The 27795-nt window shown below is 45.9% G+C and overlaps 1 protein-coding gene across 1 annotated transcript in view; it reads left to right on the top strand.

Moving 5' to 3' along the window:
* LOC137645018 (rab-like protein 2A) overlaps window positions 1-27795 on the top strand; it is a 102405-nt gene that overhangs the window by 37641 nt on the left and 36969 nt on the right. The window contains exon 3 of the mRNA XM_068377885.1: window positions 26344-26405. Within this exon, the coding sequence (XP_068233986.1) occupies window positions 26344-26405 (62 nt within the window). The remainder of the gene's footprint in view (window positions 1-26343; window positions 26406-27795) is intronic.

Raw genomic sequence — 27795 nt, 5'->3', positions numbered from 1 at the left:
CCCCGCGCTATTTAGCACGGGGCTAGGGGAGGGGTAGCTAGCTACCCCTCCCCCCTCACACACTGGTGAGTTGCCTCACTTCACTTTTGGCTCGGACGATGAGCAGACTTCTCTGTCCCGTCCTCGCATGGTAGCCATTAATGTTTTGTCTTCAACTTAATTACTTACTTTTCTTATACTTAATATATATGTAATTCTTATGTTTATATATATATTTGAGTATAGAAATACAGTAAGTTTCCTTTTCAGTGTTTGTGCTGTGTGTGTGTGTAGGAAGTCCACTCAATTGTACGACAACATCTCCGTGTGGTCCCAGGCCCCCACGGTGACATTTCATGAGTCGCGATCTCTCCCTTGGTCCTTCGGTCTTCCCTTCGGCGGGCACCGTGGGGAATTGTCATCGCTGGACTTTATTTATTTATCTGTTTCTCCACTGTTGCTCCTTCCCTACGGGGAACTTGGTCTATCAGCGTAGGGAACATGGGAGTTAATTTGACTACGGTCTCTCTCTCTCTCTCATGAGGTTGTTCACCCTTTTATTACTACTTCGTATTACGGTAGCTTCCTTCCCGTTGCGGGTTGAGTTGCTACTCCGTTTATTTTGTCTCAATTATTTTTAATCAAATCTAACTGTATTTGTTAACTTTTCAGCTTCTGTGTAGAACGCTTCCCTTCGGGGTTCATTCGTTCTTACTATTAGTGAACATTCTTAGATGAATTACATAATTATATTTGTTATAATAATGTTTTTGTTACAGTTCTCCGCCTTCCCCCCCTTCCCTGAGTGTCAATGGGGGAGGAGGGCGCATTCCTGGTGCGTAATTCTTATGTTCTTTTCCCTCGGGTTTCCTCTTCGGAGTTCCCCCGGGGGAATAAATGTTAACTAATTATTTTATTTTCACAGTTAACAGTCTAGTTTTTTTTGTTTGCCTAATGTGCCAATGAAGCAGAGCTGTCCTGTTGGGGCCTGGGGAGTCTGCTGTTGCCGCCTCCTCTACGACTTCGTCATGGGCGCGTCCCTTCTCCTAGAAGCTCTTCCGTGACAACTGTCAGCTCCTTAGTTCATTTAGAACGCTCAGGAGGTTCGCCTCCATGGGTGGGTAACTTCCCTTCCGAGGGAGGTTCCCTTCCCAGGTATGAGTTTTTTTCCCCTTCAACTTCTCTTACCCTAGTAATTACCTGGTTGGTTTTTTACTGGTCTTCGGGCGGTTATGCTCTTGGTGCTGAGCGACCGCTTTTGTAACCATGCTCTAGGGGCTGAGCGGTTGCAAGGCCGGACCATGGAATTCGTGCGATGATGCTCTTGGTGCTGAGTGGTTGCACTTGCAGCTATGCTCAAGGGGCTGGGCAGCTGCAGGAGCTCCTCTTCGGAGGGTTTCTCTTTATGGTCAGCTTGCTGATCCAACGGCCCTAAGGGGCGCCTTCATCAGTTCTTCTGGTCTCTTCTACGAAGTGTTCTCCTCTCTCGTTCGCGAGAAGGTTTGTATAGTTAGGAAAAATACAATTTTAAATATTTAACTTAGTCGGTGAATATATAATAGCTGCAACTCTGTTGCTCGACAGACAAAAAACAGTAAAAACTCGCCAGCGATCGCTATACAGGTTGCGGGTGTGCCCACCAGCGCCAACTGTCGGCCAGATACCACTCTCGATGTAAACAAAGACTCAATTTCTTCTCTGTCAACGTGTCGACAAGACGTACTTTACTCGCTGTTGAAACCTGGAGTTTTTCCCATCATATTTGGTGAAGTACTTTAATTTGGTTTGAGCTTTCGCAGTACAGGTGTTTTTTTTCAAATAAATCCTTGAACTCTTTTTTGGATCGGATTAATTGTTGATGACTTAGATCGTTTTTTGGAATTTTCCCTTGACCAATTCAAAATGGCTGACCTTTCACAAGTTCCCAAGTTCAGAAAATGTAATGCTAGGGATTGTCATAGGCGTCTTCCAAAGGCTTCTCTCGACCCTCACACTGTTTGTTCCAATTGTCGGGGTAAAACCTGTCAATTGGAAGATCGGTGTGAGGAATGCGTGGGCCTTTCGGAATTCGATTTTATCGAATTTGAGAAGTATACACGCAGACTAGAGAGAGATAGGGTAAGGAGAAGCTCTTCTAGGTCGGTAGATTTTTCCTCTCCACATGCCCCTGAACCTAATCCTTCCCCTGTAGTGGTTGTTCCTAACCCCCCTCCTAGCACTCAGGAACCATCGATGGCAGACATGATGCGTGCTATCCATGCCTTGGGGGAGAGAGTTGAGGCCCTTGCAAGTGACCGCAATCAACTCATGGCGGACGTAAAGGAACTAAAGTGCCAAAGTGCCACGGCGGAAAGTGTGAAAGTGCCTAGTGTTTCTCAAAGTGTTGTGAACAGTGTTGCGCTTGAGGGTTCGTCTGTTCGTGCCTGTCGTCCTCCTAGTCCGGGACCTCTTGCAAGCTCCCAAGCCCAGGGGAGAAGCAATGTCGTACGACTCATGGGTTCGAGAGGCCTTGATCAGCGAACAGACGTTCCCTCTATGGTATCAGGCGTATCTCCCCAAGATCGCCCCTACCAACGTAAGACGAGAGAGCCCATTTTTACCTCGTCGTCCGAAGGTGTTTCTCGTAAGAAACCTTGGACCAAGGTCTCACGACCTTTGAAGCGTAAGTCGGTCCCTTCAGGACAAGTCCAACGTCCCGGTTGTAGCCACTGGGTCAGTTCGGACTCGTTGCCGTCATCTGAAGACTGCTCGCCGCCTAAGAGAGGCAAAGCTGTGCCGCCTCAGTCGCTCACCCCGTCTGTTGCCGCACCTGCTGCCGTAGACCCTAAATGGGTGTTGCTGCAGGACATGCAGTCCAAGCTTGCGTCCTTGATGGAGGACTTCAATGCGGAGAAGGTTGCTGCTGAACCTTCTGGCCAACAACCATCCAAGCGGTCTGTTGTGCGTCCTGTTGACGCTGAGGTAGCTTTCTCGCGTCTACCAGTTGGGGTTGTACCTCCACCGATGCGACCCAGTGTGGGTTGCCAGCCGCACGTTGACGTTAGGCGACGCACGTTCATCAACCATCAGAGGTGACTTGTTTTGACGCGGTGCGTCAACCTCCGCAACCCGGTATGGTGTTGACTGCACAACCCAGACGGTCTAAACAGTCTCGGGTGGACGCTGTGCGTCCTCGCGCACCCATGGTTGTTGACAGTTCCCAGACTGTGCAGCAGTTCCATGACGCTGCGTCCGGCTCCGTCACGCATGCACCAGTGCGACCGGACTCGGCGAGTCAAACGATGCCCACTCCTTTGCCGTTTCCTCATCAGTTATCGGATGAGGAACTATCAGATGAGGACGTTGCTGAACCACAAGACGATCAGCCTTCAGAGCTTGATGAGCCTAAGGCAACTCAACCATCCTTGGACTTTAGAAAAGTCATGGCTCTATTTAAGGAGTTGTTCCCTGACCACTTTGTTTCTGTGGCTCCGCGTTCGCCGCCGTCAGAGTTTGTATTAGGCGTGCCTGCTACCGTACCTGCCTTTACTAAACTCGTTCTCTCTCGCTCATCCAAGAGAGCTTTGCGGCTGTTGGGAGATTGGTTAGAGACCAAGAAGAGTTTAGGAAAGACAGCATTTGCCTTTCCCCCATCTAAACTCTCGTCTAGATCGAGCGTCTGGTATGCCACGGGAGAAGTTCTCGGCTTGGGAGTTCCTGCCTCTGCCCAGGGCGACTTCTCAAGTCTTGTAGACTCTCCCCGCCGCCTTGCCATGAGACGCTCGAAGATTTGTTGGTCACCATCGGACCTGGACCACCTTCTTAAAGGTATATTTAGGGCTTTCGAAGTCTTTAACTTCAGACTGGTGCTTAGGAGCCCTGAGCAGGAAAATCTCGTCTGCAGATAAGGATGTTTCCTTGCTCATTATGTCCTGCATGGACAAAGCCGTCCGTGATGGGTCCAACGAGCTTGCCGCCTCATTCACGTCCGGAGTCCTGAAGAAGCGAGAGTCTCTATGTTCTTTCTTGTCTGCTGGAGTGACGCCATGCCAAAGATCTGAGCTACTCTTTGCGCCCCTTTCCAAGTACCTGTTTCCTGAAGTCTTGGTTAAGGAAATTGCCTTGTCTTTAGTTCAGAAGGACACCCACGATCTAGTTGCGTCCTCGGCTCGCAAAGCTCCCCCTTTGCCTACATTCTCTGCTAGACCAAGGATAGACACTCCAGCGTCTCGCTTTATTCCGCCCTTTCGTGGCAGAGCCTCCAGCAGGAGAGGTGCTCGTGCCGAAGGGAAGCGAGGGAAGAGGAAAGGATCCAAGTCCTCTAAGGGCAGAGTCTGACTGCCCGCAACTTCAGACAGCAGTAGGAGCCAGACTCAAGAACTTCTGGCAAGCCTGGGAGAAGAGAGGAGCAGATCAACAATCTGTGAAGTTACTCAGAGAGGGGTACAAAATCCCTTTTGTACGCAAACCCCCTCTAGCGACGTCCCCCATCGATCTCTCTCCCAGGTACAGAGAGGAAGAAAAGAGACAAGCCCTGAAACTGGAAGTGTCTCTTTTGCTAGAGAAGGGAGCGGTGGTCAAAGTCTCGGACCTTCAATCACCGGGGTTTTACAACCGTCTCTTCCTAGTATCAAAGAAGACTGGAGGTTGGAGACCGGTGCTAGACGTCAGTGCTCTGAATGTCTTTGTCACAAAGACGAAGTTTTCCATGGAGACCACAAAGTCAGTCTTAGCAGCGGTCAGAAAGGAAGACTGGATGGTCTCGCTAGACCTAAGGGACGCCTACTTCCACATCCCCATTCACTCAGACTCCCAACCTTTTCTGAGATTCGTTTTCGAAGATGTGGTTTACCAGTTTCGGGCCCTGTGCTTCGGCCTAAGCACAGCTCCTCTCGTATTTACGAGGCTGATGAGGAATGTGGCCAAATTCCTCCACTTATCGGACATCCGAGCCTCCCTTTATTTGGACGACTGGCTTCTCAGAGCCTCTTCCAGTCGTCGCTGTCTGAAGGATCTCAAGTGGACTCTAGATCTGACCAAGGAATTGGGACTCCTAGTCAATTTGGAAAAGTTGCAGCTGGTCCCATCCCAAACTATTCTGTATTTAGGGATGGAGATTCACAGTCAAGCTTTTCGGGCTTTTCCGTCGGCCCCCAGAATAGATCAAGCCCTGCTCTCCATCCAGAAGATGCTGAAGAAAGAACGCTGCTCAGTCAGGCTGTGGATGAGTCTGGTAGGGACGCTGTCATCCCTGGAGCAATTTGTATCACTAGGAAGACTACACCTCCGTCCTCTTCAATTCCATCTGGCTTTTCACTGGAAAAAGGACAAGACGCTAGAGGCGGTCTCGATCCCGATTTCCGAAAAGATAAAGTCTTGTCTGACTTGGTGGAAGGACAATATCAACCTAAGAGAGGGTCTTCCCCTGGCTGTTCAGACTCCCAACCACGTTCTCTTCTCGGACGCATCGGACTTGGGCTGGGGCGCGACACTAGACGGTCGGGAATGCTCAGGTCTGTGGAACTCGAGTCAGAGGAGCATGCATATCAACTGCAAGGAGCTGTTGGCAGTTCATCTGGCCTTGAAAAGCTTCGAGTATCTCCTTCGAGGCAAAGTGGTGGAAGTAAACTCGGACAACACCACGGCCTTGGCGTACATCTCCAAACAAGGAGGTACCCACTCACTGACGTTGTACGAGATCGCAAGGGACCTGCTCATCTGGTCAAAAGGTCGAGACATCTCCCTAGTAACGAGGTTCATCCAGGGCGACTTGAACGTCCTAGCAGATTGTCTCAGTCGGAAAGGGCAAGTAATTCCAACCGAATGGACCCTCCACAAGGATGTGTGCAAGAGACTTTGGGCCACTTGGGGTCAACCCACCATAGATCTCTTTGCAACCTCGCTGACCAAGAGGCTTCCAATCTATTGCTCTCCAGTCCCAGACCCAGCAGCAATACATATAGATGCCTTCCTCCTAGATTGGTCACATCTGGATCTCTACGCATTCCCACCATTCAAGATTGTCAACAAGGTACTGCAGAAGTTCGCCTCTCACGAAGGGACAAGGTTGACGTTAGTTGCTCCCCTCTGGCCCGCGAGAGAATGGTTCACCGAGGTACAGTACTTCGATGGTTAGTAGACGTTCCCAGAAGTCTTCCTCTAAGAGTAGACCTTCTACGTCAGCCACACGTAAAGAAGGTACACCAAAGCCTCCACGCTCTTCGTCTGACTGCCTTCAGACTATCGAAAGACTCTCGAGAGCTAGAGGCTTTTCGAAGGAGGCAGCCAGTGCGATTGCTAGAGCAAGGAGAGCGTCTACCATTAGAGTCTACCAATCGAAGTGGGAAGTCTTCCGAGACTGGTGCAAGTCAGTTTCTGTATCCTCGACCAGTACCTCTGTAGCCCAAATAGCTGATTTTCTCTTATACCTGAGAAAAGGACGATCCCTTTCAGCTCCCACTATCAAGGGCTACAGAAGCATGTTGGCATCGGTCTTCCGGCATAGAGGCTTAGATCTTTCCAACATTAAAGATCTGCAAGACCTCCTTAAGTCTTTTGAGACAACAAAGGAGCGTCGTTTGGCTACTCCTGGGTGGAATTTAGACGTGGTACTAAGATTCCTGATGTCAGACAGGTTTGAGCCTTTACAGTCAGCCTCCCTGAAAGATCTCACTCTTAAGACTCTTTTCCTGGTATGCTTAGCCTCGGCTAAAAGAGTCAGTGAGATTCATGCCTTCAGCAAGAACATCGGATTTTCGTCGGAAAAAGCTACTTGTTCGCTGCAACTTGGTTTTCTAGCCAAAAATGAGCTACCTTCTCGGCCTTGGCCTAAATCTTTCGATATTCCCAGCTTATCGGAGATCGTAGGCAATGAACTAGAAAGAGTCTTATGCCCTGTTAGAGCTCTTAAGTTCTATTTAGATCGTACTAAACCTTTACGAGGCCAATCTGAAGCTTTATGGTGTTCAGTTAAGAAACCATCCTTGCCTATGTCAAAGAATGCTTTGTCATACTTTATCAGATTGTTAATACGAGAAGCTCATTCACATCTGAGTGAGGAAGACCGATCTTTGCTTAAGGTTAAGACGCACGAAGTTAGAGCTGTAGCAACTTCCGTGGCCTTTAAGCAAAATAGATCTCTGCAAAGTATAATGGACGCAACCTATTGGAGAAGCAAGTCAGTGTTCGCGTCATTTTACTTGAAAGATGTCCAGTCTCTTTACGAGAACTGCTACACACTGGGACCATTCGTAGCAGCGAGTGCAGTAGTGGGTGAGGGCTCAACCACTACAATTCCCTAATTCCATATCCTTTTAATCTGTCTCTTGAAATGTTTTTAATGTTGTATTTATGGGTTGGCCGGAAGGCTAAGAAGCCTTTCGCATCCTGGTTGATTAGGCGGGTGGTCAAAGTCATTTCTTGAGAGCGCCCAGATTAGGGGTTTGATGAGGTCCTGTTGTATGGGTTGCAGCCCTTGATACTTCAGCTCCTAGGGGTCTGTCAGCATCCTAAGAGGATCGCGAGGCTCCGTAAGGAAGACGTACTTACAAGGCAGAGTAATCGTCTAAGTCGACTTCCTTACCAGGTACCTATTTATTTTGTTTTTGTTATATTGATAACTTCCAAAATGAAATAAAAACTCTTAGCTTGTACGATGTAAACATATTTAACTGGTCTCTACCCACCTCCTTGGGTGTGAATCAGCTATTATATATTCACCGGCTAAGTTAAATATTTAAAAATGATATTTTAATTGTAAAATAAATTTTTGAATATACTTACCCGGTGAATATATAAATTAAACGACCCTCCCTTCCTCCCCAATAGAGACGCAGTGGGATGAGAAGAAATTGAGTCTTTGTTTACATCGAGAGTGGTATCTGGCCGACAGTTGGCGCTGGTGGGCACACCCGCAACCTGTATAGCGATCGCTGGCGAGTTTTTACTGTTTTTTGTCTGTCGAGCAACAGAGTTGCAGCTATTATATATTCACCGGGTAAGTATATTCAAAAATTTATTTTATAATTAAAATATCATATTATCTACAAATTTGTCATGTTAAGAGAAAATGGAGCTGAGACATTCTGAACACAGGCACTACATCCCTCCCCTATGTAAAGGATTCAGGTTTATATAGTGATGAAAAATATAAATTATATCCAATTTTAAAGTGTTTTCCAACCATACAATTCTTAGTTTATTAAGTAATACTTCCCACCTCATCCACCTTGTAAGGCCTAGGGGGTCAGAGTGGCTACTCGGGTATCCTCTATTACCCACAGTAACTACCGAAACCTTGTCATATTTTGAACAGCCAATTTCCATTTTCACTGAAATCATACTTCTATTAAGGCGGCTGGCTGGCTATGCCGATTTTTAATAACAGGACTTTGACATTTATACCACATAATAAGGTGACTGAGGACATCTCCAAACTGCATAGGATTTTTGCTGCTGACCTTTGGTTTTGCGACGCCAGGGCGATTTATCCTGAAAATTAGTGTTTTTTAAATTCTATCTCATCCCTTGAAAATTATTACTAAGATCTGGGATTTTTACCCTATATAGACCTGATATAGACCTCTAATAAAATGAAGAGTGTTTTTTCTAAAAGTAATTTTTTTGCCAGAAATGAATGTTTTAACTATGGTAAAAAAATAAACCCTAAAAATCAGGGAAAAAAATTAAGAAAAAAATATGAAACAAAAATTGGAAAAAAGGGCTTCATTTCAATATTTTATAGTGTATTTTTAAGTTATATACCAAATTTCAATGCTATATCTTTAAAACTAAGGAAGACTATTGAATTTGAAGGTCAATAAGTATAGTTTTGAGATACGGGCATTCAGAGTTTTTCTTTGTATTTTTACAAAGATAGTATTAAAAAATCAAAGTTATTTATCATAATTTAATCATAACCCTCTTGCTCAATATCTCGCTTCTTTTGGCGCTCTCTCTCTCTCTCTCTCTCTCTCTCTCTCTCTCTCTCTCTCTCTCTCTCTCTCTCTCTCTCTCTCTCTCTCTCACAACATAAAAATGAGTGAATGTCAGAGGGGATTCAAAGTTTTTCTTTGTATTTTTACAAAGACAGTATTAGTAAATCCTGATTATTATGAATTTTATGTTAATTTTTTGATATTTATGAATGAAAACAAAGTTATTTATCATAATTTACTTATAAACGAAGATCCTTTTGCTCAATATCTTGCTTCTTTTGCTCATGTTAGGCACAGCCGTCGCTTTTCCATCCACACAGCTCTCTCTCTCTCTCTCTCTCTCTCTCTCTCTCTCTCTCTCTCTCTCTCTCTCTCTCTCTCTCTCTCTCTCTCTTCTGAACTTTTTAAGAGTTAATTTTCTTCTTCCCTATGTTTGCAATGTGTTGAAATTATTTTTTTTCTCTTTGAAATTATAAAATTCTTGCCGAAAATAAGAAAAACAAATGTAAAAATTAGTGAATGTCAGAGGTCAAACTCAGGCATGTATTCTATCTCAGATTTGTGGTAGGACTTGAATGATGAAGGGTGTAATACATCGTCTGTGACTCGTGGAAGTTATATGGATGCCATTGTTCACAATTTCTTTTGCATTAAAATGTAATACAGTGATACCTCTGGATACGAAAGTTTCTGCTTACGAAAAATTCAGGATGCGAAAAGTGATTTGAAGATTTTTATGCCCCAGGATACGGATAAAATTTCAGGATACGAAAACCTTACGAGATCCCAACTCTTCGCCGAGAGTAATTTTAAAAAGCGGGCGCCGCCTGACTTTGAACTTGGGTAGACTCACTCACAGCCTCCCGCTCACCCATTGGTTATCTCCCTACTCAGACGCTAGCTGACGCCATAAGATCCTGCTTTCCTATTGGTCGGCAACTATCCCAGCTTGCCTACGCACGGGCGTTCATCTCTCTCTCTCTCTTTTCGTTCCGACCGCGGTATCGTTAACAGACATTGTGTTGTGTGTTTTCGCATGTTTGACTTAGTGTTAATACATAGTACATTCGTACGCCACGTGTTATCGTTAATAAACATTCGTTACTGTGCACTGTACTGTATTAGTGTTTACTATACATAGACTGTATATAACGTTACGTAGTGTATTATATTACGTATTACTGTAGCCATGAGTCCCAAGAAGGTAGCCGAAGGAAAGAAGAAGACGATGCTCTCGATGGAGATGAAACTTGAAATCGTGAAAAAGTACGAGTCTGGCATGCGTTTAAGTGGGATCGCCAAGGAGTATGGCCGGAATCCGTCTACAATAGGCACCATCCTGAAGCAGAAGGCGGCCATCAAAGCAGCAACACCTTCTAAGGGCGTCACTATTTTCTCCAACAAGAGAACGCACGTGCATGACGAGATGGAGAGGCTGCTTCTTGTGTGGATCAAGGACAAAGAGATCTCAGGAGACACCATCACTGAGACTACAATTTGCCAGAAGGCCTCCGCCATTTTCGGTGATCTCGTGCGTGCTCAGGCCGAAGAAGGAGCAGGAGAAGGAACATCCCAGCAGGAACCCCCAGAGTTCAAGGCTTCTCGTGGGTGGTTCGAGAAGTTCAAGAAAAGGACTGGCATCCATTCAGTGGTACGGCATGGGGAGGCAGCCAGCTCGGACACGAAGGCCGCCGAAGCCTTTGTTAAAACGTTCGACGAGTTGACTCTGCAGGAAGGCTACAGTTCGCAGCAAGTTTTCAATTGCGACGAAACTGTGCTTATCTGGAAGAAAATGCCTCGTTGGACGTTCATCACGGCGGAGGAGAAGAGGCTACCCGGACATAAGCCTATGAAGGACAGGCTTACCCTTGCTTTTTGTGCAAACGGCAGTGGGGACTGCAAGATAAAGCCCCTGCTGGTGTACCATTCAGAATATCCCCGAGCCTTCAAAGCCCACAAAGTCATTAAGGAGAACCTTCCCGTGATGTGGAAGGCGAATGCAAAAGCCTGGGTAACGAGGCAACTGTTCATTGATTGGGTGAATGTCTGCTTCAGTCCGACTGTCCGAAAATATTTGGAAGAAAAACGCCCCCCTATGAAATGTCTGCTGGTGTTGGACAATGCTCCAGCTCACCCTCCTGGCCTCGAGGAATATCTTCTGGCCGAGTATTCCTTCATAAAGGTCCTATATCTACCGCCTAACACCACCCCTCTCCTCCAGCCCATGGACCAGCAAGTTATTTCTAATTTTAAAAATTGTACACGAAGCTTCTCTTCAAGAGATGTTTCCAAGTCACAGAGAGTACAAACCTCACTCTGCGTGAATTTTGGAAAGATCACTTCAACATCGTGATATGCCTCAAACTCATCGATCTCGCTTGGCAGGAAGTTTCGAGGCGTACCCTAAACTCATCTTGGAGGAAGCTGTGGCCTGATGCTGTCTCTGCACGAGACTTCGAGGGGTTCGGGAAGCCTGGAGGAGAAGCCGAGATCGTTGACGAACCTGAACCAATTCAGCAGTCTGAGGTGGCTGACATCGTACATCTTGGTACGTCCATGGGGCTGGAAGTTAGCGCGGAAGATATCGATGAACTTATCGAGGAGCACCACGAGGAGTTGACGACGGACGACTTGAAGGAGTTGGAGACGATGCAAGTGAGTGATGTTCAAGAGCAGTTCTCTAGCGGTGATGAGGAGGATGTTGCACCTTTGAAAACGGCAGACATCAAGGAAATTCTTGCATGTTGCCATAAAATGGCAGACTACGTCGAAAAGGAACATCCAGAAAAAGTTTATACCAACCGTGCGCTTGAATACTGCAATGACGTTTGCCTAACGCATTTTAGAAATGTGTTGAAAAGTAGGCAGAAACAAGCTTCAATGGATAGTTTCCAGCGGTATTAGTAGGCCAAGACGAAGGTGAAAGTAAAGAAAAGAAACAGAAAAAAGAAAGTGATGAAGAAGTAGAAGGTGAAAGTAAAGAAAAGAAACAGAAAAAAGAAAGTGATGAAGAAGTAGAAAAGATTTAGAAAATAAGAAAAACGTAAAGTTATGAAAAAGCAAAAAGAAAAAAAAAAAAATTCAATTTTAAGTTTTATGTTACCGTTAAGTGTTAAAGTAATTTTTTCTTTCATTTTTATAGTTTTCCATACGTAATGTTAAGTGTTAATTATTTCTGCCATTTTTTTATTTCGTAAAGTTTAAGTGTTAATGTGTTAAGTGTGTAAATTACTGTACGTAGTCTGTCACTTGTTACGTTTTTTGCCTTATGCCATCCTCCTCTGCCGTGACTTCGCTATCGGACATCGTCTCAATCAAAAGGTAAGTTTCAACTTTTTTGTTACACTAATTAACTGTAACCTTTTTTTCAGAGTGTACAGGTATCAATCATTAATTTAGGTGTACGTACAGGTAACAATACACCTTCACTGATCTAAATGCTTTACGTACATACAGTACCGTAACTTTTATACAGTAGTAAAGAAAACGGACCGTTTTCTTTGGGCTTGGGGGGGATAACTTGGCTATAACTACATTATTGAATAATCTCATAGTGGTTTCTGGAATGGATTAGGCTGTTTTTAACGGTTGTGTTAATTATTGAATGATAGAAATGGCTGCATTGCATGTTTATTACTACAGTTTAGCATGTTTATGAAAGAAAAGGTGACTTTTTATAAGGCTTGGAACGGATTAGGCTATTTACATGTAAAACACGACTCAGGATACGAAAATATCAGGATACGAAACCGCATCCTGAACGGATTAATTTCGTATCCTGAGGCATCACTGTACTGTAATTTTCAAAATTTACGATAACAGAAGAAATACTGCATTTTATGAATAGTACTTACCTGGCAGTTATATATATATATATAGCTAAGTCTCCGACTGCGGCAGAATTTAATCGAAAATCGCTGCAACCGCCTTGTGGTGGTTGTGTGGTTAGATGGTTAACAACCCTTACAGGATGGTACTTGGAATCATTCCCGTTTTCTGTTCCTCAGATTATCTCTGCCGGCCGGATCAACAACATCGTTGGTCCGCCATTTAGAGTTTTTTCGGATCGCTTTCCCTTCATCGCCTTTTTGGACTTCGTTTTTTCAATATTTAACTTAGCCGGTGATTATATAGCTGCAACTCTGTTGCTCGACAGACAACTCTACGGTAAAAACTCGCCAGCGATCGTTACACAGGTTGCGGGTGTGCCCAACAGCGCCATCTGTCGACCAGATACCCAGTTCTCAATGTAAACAAAGACTCAATTTTCTCTCTGTCGAGGTGTCGACAAGACGTACTTTACTCGCTGTTGCTAAACTGGAGTTTTTCACATCTAATTGGTGAAGTACTATATTCTAGTTTTGAGCTTTCGCTGTGCAGGGTTTCTCTTCACACAAATCCTTGAACTCTTTTTGATAACGGATTCTTTGTTGATGACTTTTTGATAGTTTTTTGGAATTTCCCTTGACCAATTCAAAATGGCTGACCCTTCACAAGTCCCCAAATTTAGGAAGTGCAATGCTAGGGACTGTTCTAGGCGTCTTCCGAAGGCTTCTATCGACCCTCACACTGTTTGTTCCAATTGTAGGGATAAAACCTGTCAATTGGAAGATCGGTGTGAGGAGTGCGTTGGCCTTTCGGAATTCGATTTTATCGAATTTCAAAAGTATACACGTAGGCTAGAGAGAGATAGAGTTAGGAGAAGTTCTTCTCGTTCTATTGATATATCCTCTCCTCATGCCCCACAACCTATTCCTTCCCCTGTAGTGGTTGCTCCTAACCCCCCTCCTGGCACTCAGGAACCATCGATGGCTGATATGATGTGTGCCATCCAGGCTCTGGGTGAGAGAGTTGAGTCCCTTGCTAGTGACCGTAATCAGCTCATGGCGGATGTGAAGGAGCTTAAGTGCCAAAGTGCAGTGGGAAGTGCTAAAGTGCCGAGTGATAGTGTTGCGCTTGAGGGTTCGTCTGTTCGTGCCTGTCGTCCTCCTAGTCCGGGACCTCTTGCAAGCTCCCAAGTCCAGGGGAGAAGCAATGTCGTACGACGCATGGGTTCGAGAGGCTTTAATCAGCGAACAGACGTTCCCTCCGTGGTATCGGGCGTATCTACCCAAGATCGCTCCTACCTAACTAGGACGAGAGAGCCCATTTATACCTCGTCTTCTGAAGGTGTTTCTCGCAAGAAACTTTGGACCAAGGTCTCGCGACCGTTAAAACGTAAGTCGGTCCCTTCAGCACAAGTCCAACGGCCCGGTTGTAGCCACTGGGTCAGTTCGGACTCGCTGCCGTCATCCGATGACTGCTCACCGCCTAAGAGAGGCAAAGCGGTACCACTTCAGACAGTAACACCGTCTGTCGCTGCACCTGCTCCCGTAGACCCTAAGTGGTCTCTACTGCAAGACATGCAGTCTAAACTTACGTCTCTGATGCAGGACTTTCGTGCGGAGAAGGTTGCTGCCGCACCAGCTAGTGCAGTACCTAGCCTACAACCCTCCACGCGATCGGTTGTGCGTCCTGTGGACGCTGAGGTAACCTTCTCACGCACACCAGTTGAGAGAGTTCCTCCACCCATGCGTTCCAGTGTGATCTGCCAGCCGCATGTTGACGTTAAGCGACGCACGGAGGTTGCCGTTGACGTTCTGGATGTTCAACAACCGTCAGAGTTGCTTTGTTTTGACGCGGTGCGTCAACCTCCGCAACCCAGTGTGGTTTCCACTGCGCACCCACATCAGTCCAGACAGTCTGGAGTAGACGCTGTGCGTCCCCGCGCTGCCATGGTTGTTGCCAGCTCACAGACTGGGCAGCAGTTCCATGACGTTGCGTCCGGCTCAGTCACGCATGCACCAGTGCGACCGGACTCAGCGAACCAGCCGTTACCCACTCCGTTGCCGTTTCCTCATCAGTTGTCGGATGAGGAATTTTCTGATGATGATGTTGCTGCACACATAGATGAACCACAATCAGAATTGGACGAGCCTAAGTCTACTCAACCCTCTTTGGACTTTAGAAAAGTTTTGGCCATTTTCAAAGAGCTGTTTCCGGACCAGTTTGTTTCTGTGGCTCCTCGTTCTCCGCCTTCAGAGTTTGTGTTAGGCATGCCGTCTACCACTCCTGCCTTTACTAGACTCGTCCTCGCACGCTCGTCCAAGAGAGCTTTGCGGGTGATAGGAGAATGGTTGCAGTCCAAGAAGAGTTTAGGGAAGACAGCCTTTGCGTTTCCCCCTGCTAGACTCTCTTCTAGATCGAGCGTCTGGTATGCCACGGGAGAAGTTCTCGGCTTGGGAGTTCCTGCCTCTGCCCAGGGCGACTTCTCAAGTCTTGTAGACTCTCCCCGCCGCCTTGCCATGAGACGCTCAAAGATATGTTGGTCATCTTCGGACCTGGACCACCTTTTGAAAGGAATCTTTAGGGCCTTCGAAGTTTTTAACTTCTTAGACTGGTGTCTAGGAGCCCTAAGCAGGAAGATCTCTTCGACAGATAAAGAGACTTCCTTGCTCATTATGTCCTGCATGGACAAGGCCGTACGTGATGGGTCTAATGAGCTTGCTGCATCATTTGTGTCCGGCGTTCTTAAAAAGCGAGAAAATCTCTGCTCATTCCTTTCAGCTGGAGTTACACCGTGCCAGAGATCTGAGCTTTTCTTTGCTCCTCTTTCCAAGTGCCTTTTTCCAGAAGTCCTGATTAAGGAAATAGCCGCTTCATTGGTGCAGAAGGTCACTCACGATCTTGTTGCGTCCTCCGCTCGCAAAGCTCCCCCTTTGCCTACCTTGTCAGCTAGACCAAGGATGGACACTCCAGCGTCCCGTTTTATTCCGCCCTTTCGTGGCAGAGCCTCCAGCAGAGGAGGTGCTCGTGCCGAAGGGAAACGAGGAAAGAAGAAAGGATCCAAGTCCTATAAGGGCAGTCTGACTGCCCGCATCTTCAGACAGCAGTAGGAGCCAGACTCAAGAACTTCTGGCAGACCTGGGAGAAGAGAGGCGCAGATGCACAATCTGTGAAGTTGCTCAGAGAGGGGTACAAGATCCCTTTTGTACGGAAACCCCCTCTAGCAACGTCTCCCATCGATCTCTCTCCCAGGTACAGAGAGGAAGACAAGAGACGAGCCTTGAAACGGGAAGTGTCTCTTTTACTAGAGAAGGGAGCGGTGGTCAAAGTCTCGGACCTTCAATCTCCGGGATTCTACAACCGCCTCTTCTTGGTGTCAAAGAAGACAGGAGGGTGGAGGCCGGTGCTAGACGTCAGTGCTCTGAATGTCTTTGTCACAAAGCAGACGTTCTCCATGGAGACCACAAAGTCAGTCTTAGCAGCGGTCAGAAGGGAAGACTGGATGGTCTCATTAGACCTAAGGGACGCCTACTTCCACGTCCCCATCCACCCGGACTCCCAACCTTTTCTGAGATTCGTTTTCGAAAAGGTGGTCTACCAGTTTCAAGCCCTGTGCTTTGGCCTAAGCACAGCTCCTCTTGTGTTTACGAGGCTGATGAGGAATGTAGCCAAATTCCTCCATTTATCGGACATCCGAGCCTCCCTCTATTTGGACGACTGGCTTCTCAGAGCCTCTTCCAGTCGTCGCTGTCTGAAGGATCTAAAGTGGACTCTAGATCTGACCAAGGAATTGGGTCTCCTTGTCAATATGGAAAAGTCACAACTGGTCCCATCCCAAACTATTGTGTATTTAGGGATGGAGATTCACAGTCTAGCTTTTCGGGCTTTTCCGTCGGCCCCCAGAATAAGCCAAGCCCAGTTATGCATCCAGAACATGCTGAAGAAGGAACACTGCTCAGTCAGACAGTGGATGAGTCTGGTAGGGACGCTATCATCCCTGGAACAATTTGTGTCATTAGGAAGACTACACCTCCGTCCTCTTCAATACCATCTAGCTTTTCACTGGAAAAAGGACAAGACGCTAGAAGCGGTCTCGATCCCCATTTCCGAAAAGATGAAGTCTTGCCTGACTTGGTGGAAGGACAGTATCAACCTAAGAGAGGGTCTTCCCTGGCTGTTCAGACTCCCAACCACGTTCTCTTCTCGGACGCATCGGACGTAGGCTGGGGCGCGACATTAGACGGTCGGGAATGTTCAGGACTGTGGAACTCGAGTCAAAGGATCATGCATATCAACTGCAAGGAGCTGCTGGCAGTACATCTGGCCTTGAAAAGCTTCAGGTCTCTCCTTCGAGGCAAAGTGGTGGAAGTGAACTCGGACAACACCACTGCCTTGGCGTACATCTCCAAGCAAGGAGGGACCCACTCTCTGACGTTGTACGAGATCGCAAGGGACCTGCTCATCTGGTCAAAAGGTCAAAACATATCACTAGTAACGAGGTTCATCCAAGGCAACTTGAATGTCATGGCAGATTGTCTCAGTCGGAAAGGGCAAGTAATTCCAATGGAATGGACCCTCCACAAGGATGTATGCAAGAGACTTTGGGCCACTTGGGGCCAACCAACCATAGATCTCTTTGCAACCTCGATGACCAAGAGGCTCCCAATATATTGCTCACCAGTCCCAGACCCAGCAGCAATACATATAAATGCCTTTCTCCTAGATTGGTCGCATCTAGATCTATACGCATTCCCACCGTTCAAGATTGTCAACAAGGTACTGCAGAAGTTCGCCTCTCACGAAGGAACAAGGTTGACGCTAGCTGCTCCCCTCTGGCCCGCGAGAGAATGGTTCACCGAGGTACTTCGATGGCTAGTAGACGTTTCCAGAAGTCTTCCTCTAAGGGTGGACCTTCTACGTCAGCCACACGTAAAGAAGGTACACCAAAGCCTCCACGCTCTTCGTCTGACTGCCTTCAGACTATCGAAAGACTCTCGAGAGCTAGAGGCTTTTCGAAGGAGGCAGCCAGTGCGATTGCTAGAGCAAGGAGAACATCCACCCTTAGAGTCTACCAATCGAAGTGGGAAGTCTTCCGAAACTGGTGCAAGTCAGTCTCTGTATCCTCGACCAGTACCTCTGTAGCTCAAATAGCTGACTTTCTTCTATACCTGAGAAAAGGACGATCCCTTTCAGCTCCCACTATCAAGGGCTACAGAAGCATGTTGGCATCGGTCTTCCGGCATAGAGGCTTAGATCTTTCCAACAATAAAGATCTTCAGGATCTCCTTAAGTCTTTTGAGACCACGAAGGAGCGTCGTTTGGTTACACCTGGTTGGAATTTAGACGTGGTACTAAGATTTCTCATGTCAGACAGGTTTGAGCCGCTACAATCAGCCTCCCTGAAAGATCTCACTTTAAAGACACTTTTCCTGGTATGCTTAGCCACAGCTAAAAGAGTCAGTGAGATTCATGCCTTCAGCAAGAACATCGGATTTTCGTCAGAAAAAGCTACATGTTCGCTACAACTTGGTTTTCTAGCCAAAAATGAGCTGCCTTCTCGACCTTGGCCGAAATCGTTCGATATTCCCAGCTTATCGAATATGGTAGGCAATGAACTAGAAAGAGTCTTATGCCCTGTGAGAGCTCTTAAGTTCTATTTAAAGCGAACTAAACCTTTACGAGGCCAATCTGAAGCTTTATGGTGTTCAGTTAAGAAACCATCTTTGCCTATGTCAAAGAATGCTTTATCCTACTTTATCAGACTGTTAATACGAGAAGCTCATTCACATCTGAGTGAGGAAGACCAAGCATTGCTTAAGGTGAGGACACACGAAGTTAGAGCTGTCGCAACTTCCGTGGCCTTTAAGCAAAATAGATCTCTGCGAAGTATAATGGACGCAACCTATTGGAGAAGCAAGTCAGTGTTTGCGTCTTTTTATCTAAAGGATGTCCAGTCTCTTTACGAGGACTGCTACCCACTGGGACCATTCGTAGCAGCGAGTGCAGTAGTGGGTGAGGGCTCAACCACTACAATTCCCTAATTCCATATCCTTTTAATCTTTCTCTTGAAATGTTTTTATTGTTGTTTTTTTTGGTTGTCCGGAAGGCTAAGAAGCCTTTCGCATCCTGGTTGATTTGGCGGGTGGTCAAAGTCATTTCTTGAGAGCGCCTAGATTAGGGGTTTTGATGAGGTCCTGTTGTATGGGTTGCAACCCTTGATACTTCAGATCCTAGGGGTCGATCAGCATCCTAAGAGGATCGCGAGGCTCCGTAAGGAAGACGAACTTAAAAGGCAGAGTAATTGTTCAAGTCGACTTCCTTACCAGGTACCTATTTATTTTGTTTTTGTTATTTTGATAACTTCTAAAATGAAATAAAAAACTCTTAGCTCATAAAAGTGTAAACATATATTACTGGTCTCTACCCACCATCCTGGGTGTGAATCAGCTATATAATCACCGGCTAAGTTAAATATTGAAAAATGTTATTTTGATTATAAAATAAATTTTTAAATATACTTACCCGGTGATTATAAATTAAATGACCCTCCCTTCCTCCCCAATAGAGACGCAGTGGGACGAGGAGAAAATTGAGTCTTTGTTTACATTGAGAAATGGGTATCTGGTCGACAGATGGCGCTGTTGGGCACACCCGCAACCTGTGTAGCGATCGCTGGCGAGTTTTTACCGTAGAGCTGTCTGTCGAGCAACAGAGTTGCAGCTATATAATCACCGGGTAAGTATATTCAAAAATTTATTTTATAATCAAAATAACATTTTGGTGAAGTACACTGTGTTGGGATTTGGCAATCGTGTTTGTTTTTTGTTTTTTTTCTTTTTTCCTTTCTTATCATGAGTGAAAAAATTCATTATTGTAATTGTGCGAATGATATTTGCAAGGTGAGGTTGCCTAAAGTGTCGGTTGACCCTCACACTATCTGTATGGGTTGCAGGGGGTTTGAATGTGCTTTAGATAATAGGTGCAAGGAATGCGAGGTTTTAAGTGATGATAATTGGTTAGCTATGCAGCGCTATGTGCGCAAACTTGAGATTGATAGAGTTAGAAGAGCTAAATCAAAGTCAAAGTCTGCTAGTGAGCCTAGCTTAGATTTATCTATTGACCCTTTGCTTGTAACCTCTTAGGAAGTTATTCCTTCCCCAAATGTAGTAACTCCTGCCCCTTCTACAGGATATGTGCCTACGGATGACCCTGGGTATGCTAAATTAGCTGCTGAATTAGAGGCCATTAAAGCACAATTGGAGGCCTTTAAAGGTAAGGGTGTAAGTGAAATTAGTGCTTGTGAAAGTGCAGTGGAGGTGGCGACTGATCGAATCTGTCATACCCCTAGGTCTAGACCTCTACCAAGCTCCCAGGACCAAGGGAGAAGGTACGACGAAAGCCGAAAGGGGGTGAGAGGTGCTTATCCTCGGTCAGTCGTCGCCTCAGACAGTCCTGTTGCGATCTCCCAGGCTGCTCTTGACCGCCGTAGGAAAGGCGTGTCGGATACGTTTGTGTCTTCGCCTGATCGTTCTCCCAGATGTAATTGGCGTTACGAATCGAGACCAATGAAGAGAGGGTAGAACCGGGATGTGCAGTCTCGCTCTCCCTCTCCTGGTTCGAGTAGCCGAGATCCTGATCCTTCGGAAGACGATTTCGAATGTTGTTCCTGTTAAAAGGGCGAAACAGAGAGTCCTTAGCCCAATTAATCCTGCTAGACTTCCTACTTCTTCTGCCAGCGCTCCCAGTCAAGCCGTACGACAACTGCCGTCTTTGGCACCGCGAGAGCCAGCGGAGGTTGCTAAAGCTTTCATGGCTGTTATGCAGGAACAACTTTCATCGTTAGTTCAAGCTTTCAGCCACCCTTCTCAGTCCGTCAGACGTAAGGACGTCTCTTTGCCTGTTAAGAGATCTTCTTCTAAGAGAGATCTTAGTATCTCTCCCAAGAAGCCTCTGCGCACTTCGTCGGCCGTACGACAACGCACTCCCTCTTCATCGGCACGCTGCCAGGAATTTCATTCCCCCCTCTCCCGGCGCCAGGACGATACTGCCTCTCGTTCTTGGCGCCGTGACGATTCCGTTTCTCTTTCGTAACGCCAGGACGTTACTGCCTCGTTTCTTAGGAAACAGGATGAATGCAGTCTGCATTTTCAAGGCGAAGGCAGCCTGCATATTCAGGACGATTCCGTTTCTCGTCATCGTGACGATACTGCTTCTCGTCATCGTGACGATACTGCTTCTCGTCATTGTGATGATACCGCTTCTCGCCGACTGGATGTTAGCGGCGCTCGGCGCCAGGATTCAAACAGCTCTCGGTGCCAGACTACTGGCAGCCCAACTCTTCAGGATGTTATCCTTGAGCAGGACCTCGAAGATATTTCGGAAGAGGAAGAAAAACCTGCCGACTCTTCTAGTGATTATAAGGTTCTTTCTCGCTCTCTTTTGGAACTTTATGGGGAGGAATTTCAACCTTCAGCCCCTCGTTCTCCTCAGTCTCAATTTACCAGGAAGAAAGCTACTAAGTCTTCGGGCTTCATCAAAATGAAACTTTCAATTTCGGCCAGGAAAGCTCTCGCTAAGGTGGATGATTGGATGAAGGAACGGAGACAAGCTGTCAAGACCACCTTTTCTTTTCCACCGTCTCGGCTCGCTTCCAAAGCCGGTATGTGGTATGAGACAGGGGAACCTTTGGGGTTAGGAGTGCCTGCCTCCCCCCAAGGTGACTTCTCAGCTCTTGTGGACTCGGCAGGAAGGCATGCTTTAAACTCTGCCAAGATGATGTGGTCCATGTCGGAGCTTGATCACCTCGTCAAGGGAATTTTCAGGGTTTTCGAGGTTTTCAGCTTCCTGGACTGGTCTCTCGGGACTCTGGCCAGGAAGTCTGAACTCCTGGAGGACACGAAGGACCTGACGAGTATCATGTCCTGCATGGACAAAGCTCTAAGGGATGGAGCTAATGAATTGGCTTCCCTTTTCTCAGCAGGGGTCTTAAAGAAGAGGGCCCTTTTGTGCTCCTTCACCTCTAGATCTGTGACTGTTGCCCAGAAGTCGGAGCTGCTTTACGTCCCTTTTTCAGGTCATCTTTTTCCTGAAGCTCTGGTCAGAGATATCTCTCTTTCTCTGGCTCAGAAGGTTACTCAGGACCTTTTGTCTCGGTCGGCTAGAAAGACCTTACCTGTTGCTCCTGCTCCTCTGAAGAAGGAAGAGAAGAAGTTTCAACAGCCCTTTCGGGGCAGGATCTCCTTGAAAGCGGATTTTAGGGGGAGAAGACAAGAGTCAGAGCCAAGGACCAGCAGGGGTGCGTTTAGGCCCCGGTCCCAAAAATGAGATGGAAGTCCTTCAGACACCAGTAGGGGCAAGACTGTCTCGTTTTTGGCAGTCTTGGAAAAGAAGAGGGGCGGACACCTGGTCCCTCTCAGTCGTCAAGGAAGGTTACAAGATCCCCTTTTTAAAGAAACCACCTCTCTCAGACACTCCCCTAGCCTTAGTGGCTCAGTACCCCAACGCGGGGAAACGAGAGGCTCTTCTGGAGCTAGTCGACCAGATGTTGGTCAAGGGAGCAATAGAGCCGGTTCAAGACCTCGCCTCCCCAGGCTTTTACAATCGCCTTTTTCTGGTTCCCAAGAACTCGGGTGGATGGAGACCAGTCCTAGATGTCAGCTCTCTGAACGCCTTCGTGGAGAAAACAAAGTTCTCCATGGAGACGACTCAGTCAGTGCTGGCTGCAGTTCGTCCAGGCGACTGGATGGTTTCTCTCGACCTGCAGGACGCTTATTTTCACGTCCCCATTCATCTGTCTTCGAGGAGATATCTGAGGTTTGTGTTCCAGGGCAGGTGCTTCCAATTCAGGGCACTTTGCTTCGGTCTCAGCACAGCTCCCCAAGTTTTCTCCAGACTAATGGCGAATGTGGCAGGCTGGTTACACCAGGAGGGGATAAGGGTCTCCTTCTATCTAGACGACTGGCTGATCCGGTCACAGTTGAAAGAGAAATGTCTGGAGGACCTAATGAAGACTTATACGATGACTCAGGACCTGGGACTCATCGTCAACTGGGGGAAGTCTCAGACCGAGCCGAATCAGACTATTCTCTATTTGGGGATAGTTCTGAATTCAGTTCTTTTTCAGGCTTCTCCCTCCCAGGAGAGGCAGACCATGTGCCTGGACAAAGTCAAAGACTTTTTGAGGAAGCAGGAATGCTCAGCGAAGGAGTGGATGAGTCTGCTGGGAACTCTATCCTCTCTGGAGCAGTTTGTCCCGTTGGGGAGACTGCACCTAAGGCCTCTGCAACACTTCCTCGCAAAGGTTTGGAACAGAAAGATCCAGGAGGACACTTTTTCTTTTCCCATTTCGACAAAGATCAAGGATCTTTTGATGTGGTGGCTGGACCCAGCTCTGTTGGGAAAAGGGATCTCCTTGTTCAAGAAGAACCCCAACCTAGTGTTATTCTCAGACGCGTCCGAGTGGCTGGGGAGCAACACTAGGGAACAAAGAGGTCTCAGGTATTTGGGAAGGGAGTCAGATCAGTTGGCATATCAACAGGAAGGAATTGATGGCCATTTTGTTAGGGCTCAAGGCCTTCAAAACCTCGGTGTCAGGAAAGACTGTGGAGGTCAATTTCGACAACACCACAGCTCTCGCGTACATAAGGAAGCAAGGGGGAACTCACTCCCTCTCTCTGTTCTCAACTGCGAGAGAGCTTCTCCTTTGGGCGAACGAGAACGAGACCCAGCTGTTGACAAGGTTTGTTCAAGGGCAGAGAAACATCAGGGCAGACATGCTCAGCAGGAGGGGACAAGTCCTTCCCACAGAGTGGACTCTCAACCCGCATGTCTGTCGGAGCCTCTGGAAGTTGTGGGGCAGACCTGTAATAGACCTTTTTGCCTCCGGTCTAAACAAGAGGATCCCCAACTACTGCTCCCTAGTCCCGGACGAGGAAGCTGTTGCAGTGGACGCCTTCTTGATGGATTGGACGGGGCTGGACATGTATGCCTTTCCCCCGTTCAAGATCATCAATCTGGTTGTCAGGAAATTCGCTCTCCTCGATTCGGGACGAATGATCCTAGTGGCTCCATCCTGGCCTGCGAGGGAATGGTTCACCGAAGTGGTAGGGTTGCTGATGGACTTTCCAAGAAGACTCCCGGCAAGTCCAGATCTTCTCAGACAACCCCACTTCGAGAGATTTCACCAAAACCCCCTCGCTCTCAATCTGACTGCCTTCAGACTGTCGAGAAGCTCGTTAGATCTCGAGGCTTTTCGGCACAAGCGGCGAAAGCTATTGCTAGGGCAAGGAGGATCTCTTCACAAAGAGTCTACCAGTCAAAGTGGGAGTCCTTTAGGGCTTGGTGCATGAGGCGCAAGGTTTCCTCGTCCTCTACCTCTCTAAGCCAGATTGCAGACTTTCTTTTGTACCTCAGGCAGGATGCTAAGCTGGCTGTATCTACCATTAAAGGATACAGGAGCATGCTCTCAACCGTCTTTAGGCATAGAGGCTTAGAGTTATCTCAAAATAAGGACTTGCAGGACCTCATTAGGTCTTTTGAGACAATGAAGCAGGTGCACTTAAGACCCCCTTCTTGGAACCTGGATGTGGTGCTCAAGTTTTTGTGCTCCAGGAAGTTTGAGCCTATCTCGCAAGCTTCTCTGCGAGATGTGACTAAGAAAACCCTCTTCCTTTTGACTCTAGCGACTGCCAGGAGGATCAGCGAGGTCCAGGCAATCGAGAAGCGTGTAGGCTTCACCCTAAATGGAGCGGTTTGTGCCTTGAGGTTCGACTTTCTCGCCAAGAATGAGAACCCTTCGAAACCCTGGCCCAGGGCTTTTGAAGTCCCTAACCTCACGAATCTAGTGGGTCAGGAACAGGAAAGCCTCCTCTGCCCGGTTAGGGCTCTCAAGGCTTATTTGGCCCACACTAAGAGCGTGAGGGGTGCTTCCAACTCCTTATGGTGTTCGGTGAAGGATCCTCAAAAACCCCTGTCAAAGAACACTTTGTCCTTTTTCCTGAGGGAAACTATTAGGGAAGCCCACCTCTTTTGTGAGGAAGAAAACTTCGCCCTGTTAAAAGTACGGGCTCACGAAGTAAGGGCCATTGCTGCTTCGCTGGCATACCGGAAAAATATGTCAGTTAGGCAGATCATGGACGCAACGTTCTGGAGGAGCAACTCTGTCTTCGCTTCTCATTACCTCAGAGAGGTAAGAGTGGACTATGACAAGTGTTATACCTTGGGCCCATACGTAGCTGCGGCTTCTGTATTAGGCAAAGGAGTTACTACCCCCACTCAACCTTAGTTTATGTACTTGTATATGGGTTTATGTTTTTTTATGGTTGTCTGAGGTCCTCGTCTTGTGGTACGGTTCCCTCAGTCCAGATAGATAGTTTATATCTTTTTCTGCAAGGTTAGGTGGTTAGCTTTAGTAAGGTTGCAGGTTTTTATTATATGGGAAGGTAGTTTCTGAAGTCTAGTCAAGTTGTTGGTCCTACCCCTTTGACAGACTCGATTGAGTTGTTTGCAGCGTAGCAGGTCTACTCCTGGCTGAACACTCCTAAGGGAAAGCGACTCTAGAGGCAGTTACCTTTGAAGTCAGCTACCTTAGCAGGTAAGGAATCAAGGTGTTTGTTCTCCTACAACTCTTTTGTTGTTTCCCCAACTATGTTTTTCTGTCTGTTTCCCTCCTCCAAATTTGTGAATCAGCTATATATATATAACTGCCAGGTAAGTACTATTCATAAAAATGGAGTTTTTATGATAAAACAAAGTTTTATGAATACTTACCTGGCAGTTATATATATATTTTAAAGCCCCCCCACCTCCCCTCAGGAGACAGGTCGGGCAAAGATAATCTGAGGAACAGAAAACGGGAATGATTCCAAGTACCACCCTGTAAGGGTTGTTAACCATCTAACCACACAACCACCACAAGGCGGTTGCCGCGATTTTCGATTAAATTTTGCCGCAGTCGGAGACTCAGCTATATATATAACTGCCAGGTAAGTATTCATAAAACTTTGTTTTATCATAAAAACTCCATTTTTCTTGTAGGGAACAATGTTTATGGTCTATTGAGTTACTTATACTAATTACCCTGTAACTGAAAGTAGGAGGAATTTTGACAAAATATTTTATGTACGCATTCTCCGTTGCCATATGAAGCTCAGTGAATTTTTTCAGGTTTTTGTGTTTTTATTACTATACCCCCATATATTGGCATTCCGGCCGGCCCCCTTAAAGGATTCAAGTTTGTATTACCATGAAAAAACAAATTACTTGTAAAAATTTGTGCTATAAAAATTTGTGATATTACAATAAAATAAAGTGCATGAGAAATAGAGTTTTGTATGTTGAGGTATTGGAATTTTATTAGGTTCTCTCTAATTTGATTAGTCTCATAGTTATAAGTACCTTTCTCTTTGGAGCTGATTTATCTTTAGCAAAATTTTAAATATGAATTTTTTCAATTGATAACATTTTCTTCAATATTTAATTGCTCCTGTAGATTGAAAGTAAAAATAAACCTAATTAACTTTGATACTTTTTTATAAAGTACATATGTAATAACTTGAGAATTGTGTTTTGATTTTAAAATTCCTTTTACCTGGACCATATGAAAAGTTTGCTTGAAAATTTTCAGACTTCTGGGATACAGCGGGTCAAGAGAGATTCCAGACAATGCACCCTTCCTACTATCACCAAGTTAGTATGCATGATGATTACAGTATATGCCATACATTATCATACCATAAAAAGATACATTGTTCTTACACGACATATAAACCTTCGTTCTTTAAGTAGGGAGATTGATTTAGCGTAAGCTGGAGATGATCTTTAGAATTTAGTTAACCAGTGGTTTTTGGGCTCAAGCCATGTTGTCCTGATGGAAGGTTCCTATTGGTAGCTTTCTAAGGGATATTTGGCTACAATGATATTCCCAGAGAATTAACCTTTAGATCTCCAGAATTCTAACTCCTGGCACGAATATCCTTAAAATTTCTCTTAAGGATATCGCATAATATCAGGAGACGTATATCTTGATACGACACATAGCAATCTTCACCCCGAATAGCATTTGCGCTTCGAGGGGAAAATGTGGCAAAATAGAAGGGGAGCCGTTATCAAGGTTACCCTTCCTCCCGTACTACTATTGAGTATCTAGATGGCGCTGTATCCAAGATGGTACTTATTCCTATTTTTGTAGCAGTTTTGCATAGTGGTTTTCCCTGTTGCTCTAACGTTTGTGCTCGATATTCAAGGATTTATAAAGCAATCTCCAACTTCTTTTGCCTCTGGAAAGTTGAGTATTTATTCTTTACAGTGTATAATTTTTAGCTCCTGCTTCACAGTAGTGCTGCGTTGAACAGTGAATTGATTGGGACTATCAATTTTTCGGGTGAAGGTGTTGACACCTCCCAGTGCAACACTTGTGAAGTTAGTGTCACCATGGTGACACTAAGGACTGTTCAAATTATTTCAGGTGGAGAAATATACAGATAACACTTGTGCCGTGTGTACTTTACACAGTATTGATAATATTCAATATTACAGAAAACTATATTAGAAAATTTATTAAATTGTCAAATTCATGTGTGGCACTAATAAAATTTTCCCTTTCAGGTGAAAACAAAAATTTTTCTCTATTTTGTTGACTGGTATGTTTCTTATTACATATATTAACATATATATTTCACATGTTACTTTATGTTGTCATTTATTGTCAATAAATGATTATCAATGTGTATTTGCGTCTTTTTTCGCCCTACGATTGATAAAAATAGAAGTATGCCAGAGTTTTTATATCCTAAATAAATCTGCATATATTATATGTCCAGACATTACATATAGCTGATACTTTTGTTCCTACACGAGATACAAACAATATCTAGTGAGGCTGTGTTCCAATGCATTATACGAACAGTGAAACTCTTGTATAACTATCTGATGCTATATTCCAACATAATATACAAATTGTGAGACTCTTGTATATATACTTGATGCTATGTTGTTCATACATTATATGCAAACCTTGAGACTCCTTTCCTACGTCTAGTAGGACTCTTCCCTGCAGGGGGCAGGAAGCACTAACATT

Source organism: Palaemon carinicauda, chromosome 8 (assembly GCF_036898095.1).
Source record: "Palaemon carinicauda isolate YSFRI2023 chromosome 8, ASM3689809v2, whole genome shotgun sequence".
In the NCBI taxonomy this organism is placed as follows: Eukaryota; Metazoa; Arthropoda; class Malacostraca; order Decapoda; family Palaemonidae; genus Palaemon; species Palaemon carinicauda.
This window is presented reverse-complemented; position numbering and strand designations above follow the sequence as displayed.